At 33.2% G+C, this 14197-nt stretch overlaps 1 protein-coding gene across 1 annotated transcript in view; it reads right to left on the reverse strand.

The window, feature by feature from the left end:
• LOC145247512 (uncharacterized) overlaps positions 1 to 14197 on the reverse strand; it is a 167505-nt gene that overhangs the window by 22969 nt on the left and 130339 nt on the right. Inside the window, exon 2 of the mRNA XM_080109326.1 lies at positions 3606 to 3763. Within this exon, the coding sequence (XP_079965452.1) occupies positions 3606 to 3763 (158 nt within the window). The remainder of the gene's footprint in view (positions 1 to 3605; positions 3764 to 14197) is intronic.

A 14197-nucleotide genomic window follows, 5' to 3' on the forward strand; every position in this document is an offset into this window, starting at 1 on the left:
GGGGAACTAATGTAATACAATAACCCTTATCCCTGAGTGGCTTCCGGGCCTTGATAAGTGGTGATCACTGTGTAAAAAATAAACAACAAAAAAACAATGTAAACAACAGAATCGTTGAATTCATACGACATGATGATGATAAAGCTTAAAGCTTGGGCCTAAAAATAGCCAATGGTGCTGCTCTGTCCCTCCCAGGCATTAGATCCCTAATTGTTAAAGAGTTTAGTTTTGTTATTTGAATGCCTGACTTATTTAGGTTCTTATAGATCGTGTCGTTGTGTTTATTAGTTGGTAATGTTAATTGTCTATCGTGTGTCTGGCTATTTAGGGAATTGTCTCGGTTTCGGTTATATTTTAATTTTTCTCCACATGTCTTCCAAAATAGAGAAAATATCACCGATAAATTAAATAAGATCGAACCCACTATTAACTATACGTATGAAAGAGAAAATAACAACTCCATACATTTTCTGGACATCAATATCATAAATAACCATGATCATCTAAGTTTGTAACGGGTGTTGTAACCCAACATTCTATTTACTACTTCCGGTTGCGCATGCGTACATAAACAAATAATCAACATGAGAATAAAACGTATTGTTTTACTGTGTACGTTTTCAACGTCCCGATAGCTTTTTTTTTCGCATTTAAATTATCCAAATAAACAATTGTTAATACTTTCTGATTTCTTTTTACATCGTCCATTTCCGTATTACGTTTAAATTATTTTAACGCAATTTTCTTACAAATAAATCTACTTTAACCCGTTGAAACACATAAGAGCATTTTACAACGGCCATCGGAAAGTAACGAATAAAAATGATTACATACATTTTTATTCTCATCTTGATGATAAAGTAAAAAAGAGGTATTCTAATAGGATTTTTTCTTAGGTCCCTGAGAATATGCAGTGAAGAATACATTAAGGAAGAATTTGAGTATATCGAACGTACATTCATGAACTTACAATACCCTCAACATTTTTTGACAAATACAAAAAGGAAAGCACTAAAAATTTACCATAACCGAAACTGAGACAATTCCCTAAATAGCCACACACACACACACACACACACACACACACACACACACATATATATATACAGAGAGAGAGAGAGAGAGAGAGAGAGAGAGAGAGAGAGAGAGAGAGAGAGAGAGAGAGAGAGAGAGATGGGGCGATTACACTATTTTTCCCGATTCTGATATAATTACCGATTCCGAACTAAATCGCTGATTCCGATATAATTACCGATTCCGATTCTTTATAAATCTATAAATATTTAACTGTAAAATTGTTTTTTCCCCGATAACCGTAAAAACACGTGTTTAATATGTGCATATATTTTGTCAAAAGTAAAAACACACTTGTGGTGGGGTGATCTATAGATTTTAGCTTTACTGGTAATTGAAAATAGATAAATATTTATTATTTTATTTTCACTAGTAGAAGGTTCAGTTTTAAACAAAACGAAAGACAATTAAAAGAATCCTTTCAGGGCATCGGAAAATAGGCACAACTTTTTCCGATTCCGATACCAATTCCGATATCCCCAAAAGCTCCAATTTTTCCAATTCACGATTTTGCTCCCAAATAATCGTCCCAACATTAATCTATATAATTATAAAACTTAAATGATCTTGTAACGGGTGTTGTAAGCCAACATTCTATTTGCGACTTCCGGTTGCGCATGCGTACATAAACAAATAATCAACGTGAGAATGAAACGTATTGTTTCACTGTGTACGTTTTCAGCGTCCCGATTGCTTTTTTTCGCGTTTAAATTATCCAAATAAACAATTGTTAATACTTTCTGATTGTTTTTTTTTACATCGTCCATTTCCGTATTACGTTTAAATTATTTTAACGCAATTTTCATACAAATAAATCTACTTTAACCCGTTGACAAACATAAGAGCATTTTACAACTGCCATTTACCATCAGCCTTCATTTAAAAAAAAAATTTATTCCCCATTTTTTAATACACCTTTCTTAAAAAAAATTCATACGTTTTCTTCTACACTACCAACATAAATAAATAACCCCGAAAATGTTTTTTTTTAATTTGCTGTACAAATAAATAATCAATGTGACAATAAAACGTATTGTTTTACTGTGTACGTTTTCAGCGCCCCAAAATTGTTTTTTTTTCTCGTTTAAATTAAAAGATATATCAAACTTTGAATTTAACTTTAAGTATTATGGTATCTGTTCAGTGCACTATAAGTATGGCAAACCACTTATAATTCAATGGCTGTAAGTTTTTTTTTTCAAAAATAAACAATTATAAACAGAACGACGTAGAAATCCATCTATATTCTTTTTTCATTTTAATATACTTTCATAGAAATATTTCTGTGTCATAAAAATCTATTTTCTTTACGTCACAAGTGTCATGCTCATACATTAATTCCATAGCTAATATAATATACTGACCCAACGGGTCACAAGTAGTCTAGTCTAGAATATATATATATATATATATATATATATATATATATATATATATATATATAAACTCTTTATTTGTATTTACATAAGCAGTAATATGTTGCTACACACACATGAGCATGTTCCGGTCAGCTAACACAGCGAAATATGTCATGATAGTGTAGCAAAATATTACTACTAATGTAAAAACAAATAAAGAGTATAACCAGCTCTACTTCGGTATTGAGCACTCTTGTATTAACCTCGTTACACTTTATTGGTTGCTTAACCTTTGAAAAATAATAATTTAGATTATATATATGTGTGTGTGTCTACGTGCGCATGTGTATGTGCGCACGCACACACACACACACACACACACACACACACACATATATATATATATATATACTAGCATTTCAGCCTGGCGTTGCCCGGGTGTTTGGAGGTGTATGTTGAGCAAAAAAAAAAAAAAAAAAAGAAAAAGTGGTATTAGGAAAGCAGGCTCGAACCCATACCGCGAAGGAGGAAAAGAACGGGGTAAAAACGTGACGTCTTTGCTGTCACGACCACCGCCAAACCGGAAGTGACGTAGGTTTAAATTAGCTAGGCAATCGATAATTCGAAAATATCGGTGAAAAACGACCCCTCCATGTACAAGAGTGCCCAGTTGAGGGCGAAGAAATTAATGTCTTTAGCCAATTTTTCGGTATTTGTCGTCTGAAGGGTCGAGCTTCAAAGCAATACTGATCTTGTGAAAATCTGTCGCCTCTGTTGTAGGCAGACATGCAAACATAAATACCTACGTTTATATATTGGTAGCTCAAATTTTCGACCCAAACCGATTAAAAAGCTTGCCCTATCTCTGAATATCCTTTATGTAAAATTTCAAATGTTTAGACCAGAAATTGTCTGAGTAATTTTGTAGAGACCGCAGAGGTCAATATTTTTTTTTAAAACTTTGACCCCTATTATGACCCCTGAACATTTATTGTTTTGGGCTCCATGCCAGAGTTATTGCGTAGGGAAATGCACACACACACACACACACACACACACACACACACACACACACACACACACACACACACACACACACACTTTTATAGATATATAGATAATTCCACACTATAAACTGTCGTCACGCTTAAACGTTGCTGCAAATATACTTACCATTGTATAAAACATGCAGACTGTCGAGTTTTCATCTTCCCCTTTCGGACAATGAACGGTACCATCACACAACTCCATATCTTGAATACAGATAGTGGCCCCTGATGGATCCAAGCCGGGACAGGCCAGTTTGAAACTCGAGTCCGTCTTCGGACAAACTGAAAAAGAAAAAAACAAAAAAAACCCCGAAAAAACAAGATTAATAATGACGAGGTATGAATTTATCCACTGACCATTCCAATTAAAGTAGAAAGGTCCATCCAATTCCAAAGATGGATTAATAAATAGGCGATATCAAAGTTTTAAATAAATATAAATATAATTTATTAGACTGTTACAAAAAGGAATTAAAACAGCCAAGAGTCCATCTGATGACACTGGACTTTGAAAGATATCAGAGCTAAAACATGTATGCACATATGTAGCTAATAATGTTTGTATGAATAAAGACATAAAAATAAAAAAATAAACAAGTGTTGTCGAGTGTTACTTTTGAACAAAAAATGTCCGACATGAGATAATCATGTCTTAGGAGTCTCGATAATCGCTCAAAAATAGAAAATTAAAGAAAATTCTTGAGGATCGCCCCATAAAAAATGAATGTTTAACCCCATCAGTGATATATCAGGCAAAAATATCCCCAGTGAAAAACCCGAGGAAAGAAAGATTCAACATAGATAGTACCCAAGTGACATTCAAAAATATATTTTAGTGACATAAACGTTTGATGAACAATCAAACGTATGAAAAAAGACATCTCATTATGGTTACACTACTGGAAACTTGTTAGTGAAAACAAAACACTAAAGATAGAATGAAAAATTATTAGAACAGCCAATACTTGCCACTCATTAAACTCGCCATGTCCGTTATGCCTATCAGAAAAACTTCAGATAACAAGGTTTAAGGACAGGGACAAACTATTAAATATCAAACAAGAAACTGCTATATCCTGCAAATGCAAACATTTCAAAATACATGCACTCAAAGAACTCTAAGTTATGAAAATTTGAACTGCTACTATAACAACAACCCTCATCCTACTTCCCTCACAAAAAAAAAAAAATTAAAAAAAAGTAAATAAAAAGGATAAGTGAGGTAATGATTATGATTCAACCAAATTACATAAGTAGTCGGTTAATATTCTGTTTTCTCAAGAAGTATAATATTACTAATCTGAAAAAAAAAAACTTGTATGAATGTATCTAAACCAAACGAATTATCAAGAAGTTAGGCGAAATTCTAAATAATATATAATAATATATACATGTGGATGTGTGTTTATATTTGTATATATATGTGTGTATATATGTGTGTGTATATATGTGTATATGCATATTGTGTATATGTGGATATGTATATATGTATATGCGATGTTATGAAATGAATAAGGTAAGTACAATAATAATATAAAAACATTTGTATTCCGTTTATATGGTCTAAATATTAGGGTTTTGTTGTTATATATCTGTATAAACTTGAAAGGAGTAGTTATTTGATCAGAGGATAGATCTATGGACTTCAATGGGCATTCACTACTAGTGTTTGTATAGAAAAAGCGTGCAATATACGAGAAAGAGCAAGTGGATGGGTGCGCATAATATAATTATGTAAACTTCAATGCAGGTGTGTGCATAAATTAGCCTTCTTGAACTTTCTTTTTTTTTTACATGATGGTCATCACTTATCAAGGCCCGGAAGTCACTCAGGGATAAGGGTTATTGCAAGTACAGTACGTTAGTGTGGAGATTTGATGAAGTGTTTACTTAAGGGGGCGGTTCATTTAGGAATTTGTTAACGTTGGACTTGAAGACATCCAGGTTGTAGTCATGTGAGAAGCAGGCAGACGGAACAGAGTTCCACAGGCGTGCAGTTCTAAGAAGGAAGCTATGTTCATGGAATCCACGTTTTGATTTAGGCATAGTTAAAGAGTGGGGGAAATTTTTCACAGTGGATTCATCTAGACGGGTGTTTTTCGTGAAAGATTGGCGAGGGGGGACCAGAGATTGTAGTTCAGACGAGCACCTGCCATGGAAATAACGATAAAACAAGGATAGGCTCGCAACGTCTCTTCTGTGGGAGAGAGGTTGAAGGGTAGAGAAAAGGGCATCCACCACTAAGCCACGAAGTCTATTTTGTACTCTGTCAAGGAAGGATAGGCTGTTTTTAGCAGCTCCTGCCCAGATATGGCAGCAGTATTTCATCCTTGGACGTACTTGGCTTTTATACAGATAGAGAATTGCATTATCAGTGAGATATCTTCTGGGGCGGTAGAAGTATCCCACCATCTTTCCAGCGACCTTGGCAACAGACTTGATGTACGTGTTCCACTTCAGATCAGGAGTAAAGGTCAAACCCAGAAGCTTGTCAAAACACGGGGCCTCTCCCAGACGAGAGCCATACATCCCAATTGATGCCAGATGGAGATCAGAGCGTTGATGATGTTAGGATAGAAGTTTGGTTTTAGATGCATTAAAGGTAACCAGCCACGTCTTCCCCCCACTGAACCACACGCTCGAGATCAGAGGAGAGAGAATCAGAGAGAACTTTGTAATTTACAGCCTTTGATGTGTTGCCGTAGATGGTCGTGTCATCAGCATAGATGTCAACGAATGATTTAAGTATGTGTTTAGGGAGGTCATTGATGTAGATCAGGACGAGAGTTGGGCCCAGGATTGACCCTTGAGGGACTCCAGCATTAATACTGCAGGCCTCTGATTTTTGTCCATCGACCACTACTCTTATGAGCCTATCGGAGAGAAATGATTTAATGATTGAGAAAACACTTCCAGTTATACCGTAGCTGGAGATCTTGTGAAGGGAGTTGTCATAGGGAGTTCTTGAATTGTATTTCTAATTTGGATAATGACGCGCTGAAGCTGGTGGTATTAAAAAAACACTTATCGGGTTACGCGTTCCAACTGATAAAACATCTTTCTGTTTCGGATGAGAATTATTCTGTAGCTATAGATCTACTATGTAAAGAATTTCTAGATGAAAACTGTATAGTAGAGTCTATCTTCTCTTCCTGGTTAGACGTAGACTGTCTATACGGCAGGTCTGCAGTGAAAAAATACTTGAATGATGTGAAAACTCAAGTACGTGAGTTGAAAAATTATTTTATGCTATAAAAGTATGCGTATAAGGTGTTGGTAAAACGTTATGTATAAAATGCATTCATATCTATATCTATATATATGTATCATGTATGTGTGCGTATGTATGTATGTATGTATGTATGTATGTATGTATGTATGTATGTCAGGTCATGTCATGTGTTACTGGTACCATGTAACCCAGTACTACCTGCCTCATGGTCGGGTCACCGGCGACTAAACTGGTTCCCCCACCAGACTTGTTTGGTGAGGAGGGCGGCTAGTCTCCCTGAAGGATTAAAAACAAGACCTTCCAAAGAGCGAATGAACTCTTTTTCTGGGTCAACGGCCAACTAGCACCGTGTATATTTGTGCGTGTGTATATGTGTATTGGGGTGGAGAGGGCTCCCGTAAGCCATGGTGAAGGCAACCTTTCTAGGAGAAGCAAATCTCTGATTTAAAAAACCATAAAGCGGAAGACCATTACCCGCATTAAGCTGGTCTGCGGTTTAATTTGTTGCTGGCTATCTTGCTCTTGCTTGTTGCTGGATCTCAACATTTTGAACCGAGAGAGAGACTTAGCTGTCGTACAAAGCTAAGACTCTGTAACATCATCTTTGTATAGATACTCCCTCAGATATTTGGGCTCATGAATTTTAAATGTCTGAGGGAGTGGCACTCGTTGCAATCATCATCATCATGTATGTATGTATGTATGTATGTCTATGTGAACTATTGAAATCGTTTGTCTCATATAAGCGTATTTATTCGATGAGGTTACCATACTGCCGAAGTTAGAATGCACTTTATTTAATAAATTTTTGACCATTAATTAATATAAAGTTTATAGCGTATAAAATTAACTATAGAAAATTAACCATGACTAAAAAGAAGAAATAGTATTACAGGGCTACAGATGCACGAAATCGTAGCTATATGATACATATATGTATGTGTGAGTATATAGTTATGTATAGGTGTCTATATGGGTGTATATTTATTATATAATAACTTAGTGGAAATGTCATGCTTAATGACTAAATCATCTAGATAAATAAATCATAGCTTTATTTATGTTTTGTGTCGAAATAGTTTCCTCTGTGTTTATGTATGCGTTTGTAAGTAAATGTGATATGTATGTATATGTATATGTTTTTATGTATACGTATATGTTATGCGTGTATGTATATGGTTATATGTGTAGATATATGTGTGTGGGTGCAAATACGTGTATGAATATATATGTATATTGTATGGATATGTATTTACGTTTAGTGTGAATAATGTGGATGTGTATGCGTGGATATATATGTATGTGTGCATGTTTATGTATATATGTACGCAGATGTGTGCGAGTCTATGTGTTTATGTATTTATATACTTTGTTGCATTTTATATATTTTGGTTTTCTTAAATTTTTATATTTTATATTTCTGTGTGTATGTATATATTTCTGTGTGTATGTATATATTTCTGTGTGTATGTATATATTTTCTATGTGTATGTATATATTTCTGTGTGTATGTATATATTTCTGTGTGTATATATATATTTTCTGTGTGTATGTATATATTTCTGTGTGTATGCATATATTTTCTGTGTGTATGTATATATTTTCTGTATGTGTGTATATATTTCTGTGTGTGTGTGTATATATTTTCTGTGTGTATGTATATATTTCTGTGTGTGTGTATAAGGAAATATGCAAAGGTATGTTCGTGTGTATGTATACTTCCGAAATATGCGTGTGTGAAAATCGGAAATATCGTTTTGTCCATATTGGGTGACCGTTTGAAATTACTGACTACTTAAAGTTTGACCATTGGTTATATGCGATATATTGTCTGACTTCTCAAGTAATTCAAAATGCTACACTGGAGAGTAGATACTTAATTTTAAAATCATAAAAGAATAAAAATAAAAATTGTCCCTACCGAAGTTAAGATGAGAAAAAATAAAAGCCTGAGATAAACGGATTGATCAGAGGCCTTGCTTATCCTTCCCCAGACCAACCCCACCCCTTGTTCTATGACAAGATTCTAATTTTGTAAGAGTTATATCCCTTACAAAATTAGAATCTTGACAATGTTTTTGTATGTTTTCGAGGGAAATTCTTGGCCTGAAGACGTAATCTCCCCAATGACGAGTGATTCCAGAAACATGTATGCACATATGTAGCCATCAATGTTTGTATAAATAAATTATATATATATATATATATAAAGATATATATATATATATATATATATATATAAAAGACAGAGATTGATACACACAAACACACACACACATATACACACACACACACACACACACACACACACATATATATATATATATATATATATATATATATATATATATATATATAAAAGAGACAGAGATTAATAAATAGATCAGTGTATGAACATTCTTTAAGATCATAGTTCTCAAATTGGTTTCTATTCTTTTTCTACGACCATTATTAAAACTAGTACGAATGTAAGAATCCCAAAATCTACGGTTCGTATACTGATACTCTGCGTACATTAACTTCCTTTACTGACACTACGAAATGTTTTAAATCTATTTCCCCGTTTCATTAAACCAAACATAGTAAACATCAATAAATATAACATTCTTACTCCCCAGTCTAAGGCGCCATTAATCCCAACTGTTTTATACCGCACTACCGAGCATCATCATTATTAGGGTTCTAAATATAATTTACAATTTATCAACAAACAATTTTGTCAACACCTGATTGTGTTCTATGGGGGCATCGGAGTGTGTCAGTCTTCTTAAAGGTAGAAAAAAAAAATGCTGGACACTTATGACGGCGATGGCAGCGACTTAATAAAAAAAAAATGGCGTCGCAGGAAGTGAACGCCGTGAAGCAGGAACGAGCACAGCGAACGCTGGGAAACAAAACTGTGTTTGGTGAACTGATACCACCCACGCCGGATTTCTTTGTTGCATTTATTTTAGTTTATTTTCATTTTTTCATTTTTTATTATATATATATATATATATATATATATATATATATATATATATATATATATATATATATATATATATATGTTTTTGTTTTTTTTTGTTAGCGATACTCTTTGAACGAATTCAATTATTTATACGAAAGTGCATTTTTACCTAAATGCGAGTTGGGAATAATTTTCTAGTTGACCAATTTGGTACCCCCTAAATGGGGAGCGGCATATATATATTATTTTTAAAATATAATTATCCACTGACACATGTTTCGTCGTCTACGACTCATCATTCCTTTTCTCTTCGCTGCAACCTCTATCTCACAGAAGAGATGTTGCGAATGTGTCTCTGATGTATTGTTATTTTCATGGAAAGTGTTTGACTGAGCTTCAGTGTATACCCCTCCCCCCGCCAAACTTTCACAAGAAACACTCCTCTATCTGAAAACACTATCAATAATTGCCCCCCTCTTTATCTGTGCCTAAACCTAACCGTAGATTCCATGAACAAAGCTTCTTTCTTAGAACTGCACACCTGTGGAATTGTCTACCGTTTTCCTGCTTTCCGGCTGACTACATCATGGTTGTCTTCAAGTCTAACGTAAACAAGTTCTTTATTAGCCGTTCCATATAAGTTAACACATTTCCATTTCCATAACTAATGATTACTATATTGTCCAATTTCTACTGTACACTCTTTAATCCTTATCCTCGAATGGCCTCTTGGCCTTGATAATATGGTGATGCCTGTGTAAAAAAAATACACACAACGGAAGCATAAACGAAAATTGTAAATTAAAATCTACATGTAAAATGTATTTTTCTACAGAGTATCTTAAAAACGATAATTAATACATCTTTATTCTGCGAAGTTTCAAAGAATGCAAAATTCTTGTCTACAGAAGAAAGAAATATGTAAGCAAATCAATACGTATAGCAAAAGTAAAAATTTGCTGGTTCTAGCATTTTGTGAAACTATTATACGGCGATGTTCATAAATTGCAGAAAATACTTTTAACATAAGTAAAAATGAAAAACAAACGGAAAATAGTAATTCCAGAGTGAAGTCAAATGAAGTGTCTTTCTGTAAGGTCAAGAAACGAAGAACTTTTTTCTCTTTGACCAATTTGGTAACCCCTAAATGAGGAGCGGCATATATATATATATATATATATATATATATATATATATATATATATATATATATATATATATATATATGTATATATATTATTTTTAAAATATAATTATCTTCCAATTTTTTTAATTTTATTTAATTATATATATATATATATATATATAAACTACTATATATATATATATATATATATATATATATATATATATATATATATATATATATATATATAAGAACAAGTAGTTAATAAAACATGTTAAAAAACTCTTTTTCAAAGTGTTTTTTAACATGTTTTCTTAACTAATTTTTCTTATTATAAGCTCTATCTCCTATGTGGTTTTATCAAGCTTTTACATCTGGTTGAGATTACTTTATAAATATTAACTCTTCAATATTTATAATATACTTTAGTTTTGCCATCTTGAATTATTTTGGTAAACTTAAGTGTAATTCTCATTTCATTTATATATATATACAGGGTGACCCCCCCAAAACGGGCCCCAACACTAATTAGGCCCCGTTTCTTAGTGTTTTGTCCGAATGAAATGAAACTTTGGTCATAACTAGTTTATTATATACAGAACATCACATCAAAACACTAGGGTCATTGGCCTTTTTTTCTCCGTTGTCTGTAAAATGCTCAGAAAAACAATTGAATGTCCTCTGTTTTTTTTTGGTCACTCTGTATATATATATATATATATATATATATATATATATATATATATATATATATATATATATATATATATATATATATATATACATATATATATATATATATATATATATATACATATATATATATATATATATATATATACATATATATATATATATATACATACATATATATATATATATATATATATATATATATATATATATATATATATATATATATATATATATATATATAGTCACTTTTGGCAGCGATAAAGGAGAGCCACCGTTGTAAAAGACAGCGCCTGCAGAGGCGGTCTATTTTTTTTTTTTTTTCACTACTGCGATTACAACGTTCTTTTCGGAGGTTTGAACAAGTGGAAGTCTGACGGTTCCAATTTAGGGCTATACAGTGGATGAGACAACACCGTCCAGCTGAACTTTGTTAACCATTGCATGCTCTTCGAACTTTTGTCTAGCCTCGCGTTATCGTGTTGCAAACTTACACGGGCAATCCGGCCCTTCATATTTGTCCAAGTTTCAATGAAACGGTCAGTCAACTCTGATTCCAAGAAATCTAAGATGACGCCCTTCCTATGCAAGAAGACGGTGCGCATTACTTTGCCTTGTATTTTGGTATCCGTTCGATGCACAGTTATAAGAATCACAAGGGTTAGTAAGGATTTATAGGGATTAGTATTTAAGACAAAAATAATAAGAAGTTTAACCATATTCAACGATCAGTTTGGCATAAATTATTCTATTGCCCGTTTTTAAAGAGCAAAACACCTAGCACGCGCGTGCACGCACACACACGCGCGTGCACACACACACACACACACACACACACACACACACACACATATATATATATATATATATATATATATATATATATATATATAAATATATACCAGTGCAAAACATATCTAAGAACACTACCAGACATATAAATTACCTTTGTGTTAAATTTGCAAAAGATAGGTTCCGAAACGGATGAGTCTATGCGGAAGGAAAGAATTTTGTCTCTCTCTCTCTCACACACACACACACACACACACACACACACACACACACACACACACACACACACACACACACTCATCCGTTTCGGAACCTATCTTTTGCAAATTTCACACAAAGGTAATTTATATGTCTGGTAGTGTTCTTAGATAGGGTTTTTTTTTTTACAGAAATTCATCCGATAAGTATCGAAAAAAAAATCCTATTTTAAAAATACTTCTTCTTTCTTATAGATAAAAAAGCATAATTTTTCCAGGAGAATATTTTACGTTACACCGGCAAAAGGAAATAATAAAAAACTCAGCAAATCATTTCTTCTTAAAAACACAAACAAACAAAAACAAACAGATTTATTGTCATCTAGAGATATAGCTTAGTGGGAGAGCATTCGACTACAGACTGAATTGTCCCTTGTTCAAGCCCGGGATTACCTCACCATTTTATTTTATTTTTTTCCTATTAATGAGTTCAATTTACGATAAATGATGATGATCATTTATATATATATATATATATATATATATATATATATATATATATATATATATATATATATATATTAGTGATGGGACGAACGATCCAATATTTTTCCCGATTCCGTGCTAAATTCCCGATTCCGATACAATTAATGATTCCGATTCTTAATAAATCTCTAATTACTTAGCTATAATATTGTTATTTCCCCCAATTTTCATAAAAAAAACACATGTTAAATATGCAGATATTTTCCTAATCATAAAAATAAACTTGTGGATTATTATATATCGATTTAAGCTCTACTAATAATTGAAAATCAATAAATATCTATTATTTTATCATTATTACCAGCAATTGAGGATTTTGGTTTAAACAAAATCAAATAAAAAAGAAAATTAAAAGAATCGATAGACATAAATTTTTCCGATTCCGATACCCCTAAATCTTCCCATTTTTTTGATTCCCGATTCCGATTCCGATTAATCGTCTCAACACTTTGTGACATCACTTCCTTTTCAGTGAAATCCAGACATGCGCAGTCAGAACACTGACCCCGGTATAAAAGTCAACAACAACGTTCAACTTCCTCTTTCTTCCCTTTTGCCTTGGTTCGTCAACCAGACAAGTTCGCGTCCACAGCTTGTGGCTTGAAGACACTTCCACGTGGCCGACTGCTACCATGCACGCGCGGCTTTACTGAGGTCAACCTCCTCTCTCTTTCTTTTTCTGCATGCTGGACTGCCCTTTCTCTTTCCCCTACTTTATTCCTCTTTTTCCACGCGCGTAGTCGTCAACGACTGAACTGGACACGTGTTCCACCTAAACCATTTATTTTTAACAGAAAATAAACATGTTTATTTTATTCAGCAATTGAGTTTTTTTCCCCCCTTCCTTCTATTCATTTCATTATTTTCTTTTTGTAGCGAGATAGGATTATTATATCCTGGTCCGCAACAAGAGAGAGAGAGAGAGAGAGAGAGAGAGAGAGAGAGAGAGAGAGAGAGAGAGAGAGAGAGAGAGAGAGAGAGAGAGAGAGAGATTATGGTTAATTTCATGAGATATATTGTTTCGCCAGAAAAAAAAAACTAATAAAAAATGCACGTTTAATGTTTTTCAGGGCAGGGAAAAAACGTCTATGACACTAAGAGAATTTTTCATTTAATGAGGCAAAAGGGTTGATATGCCGCAGAGCAAAGCTGTCAAACTAACATGATCTTTTTCTCTTTT

The sequence above is a fragment of the Euprymna scolopes genome, chromosome 25 (assembly GCF_053919585.1).
Source record: "Euprymna scolopes isolate OS-2025 chromosome 25, ASM5391958v1, whole genome shotgun sequence".
Taxonomy (NCBI): domain Eukaryota; kingdom Metazoa; phylum Mollusca; class Cephalopoda; order Sepiida; family Sepiolidae; genus Euprymna; species Euprymna scolopes.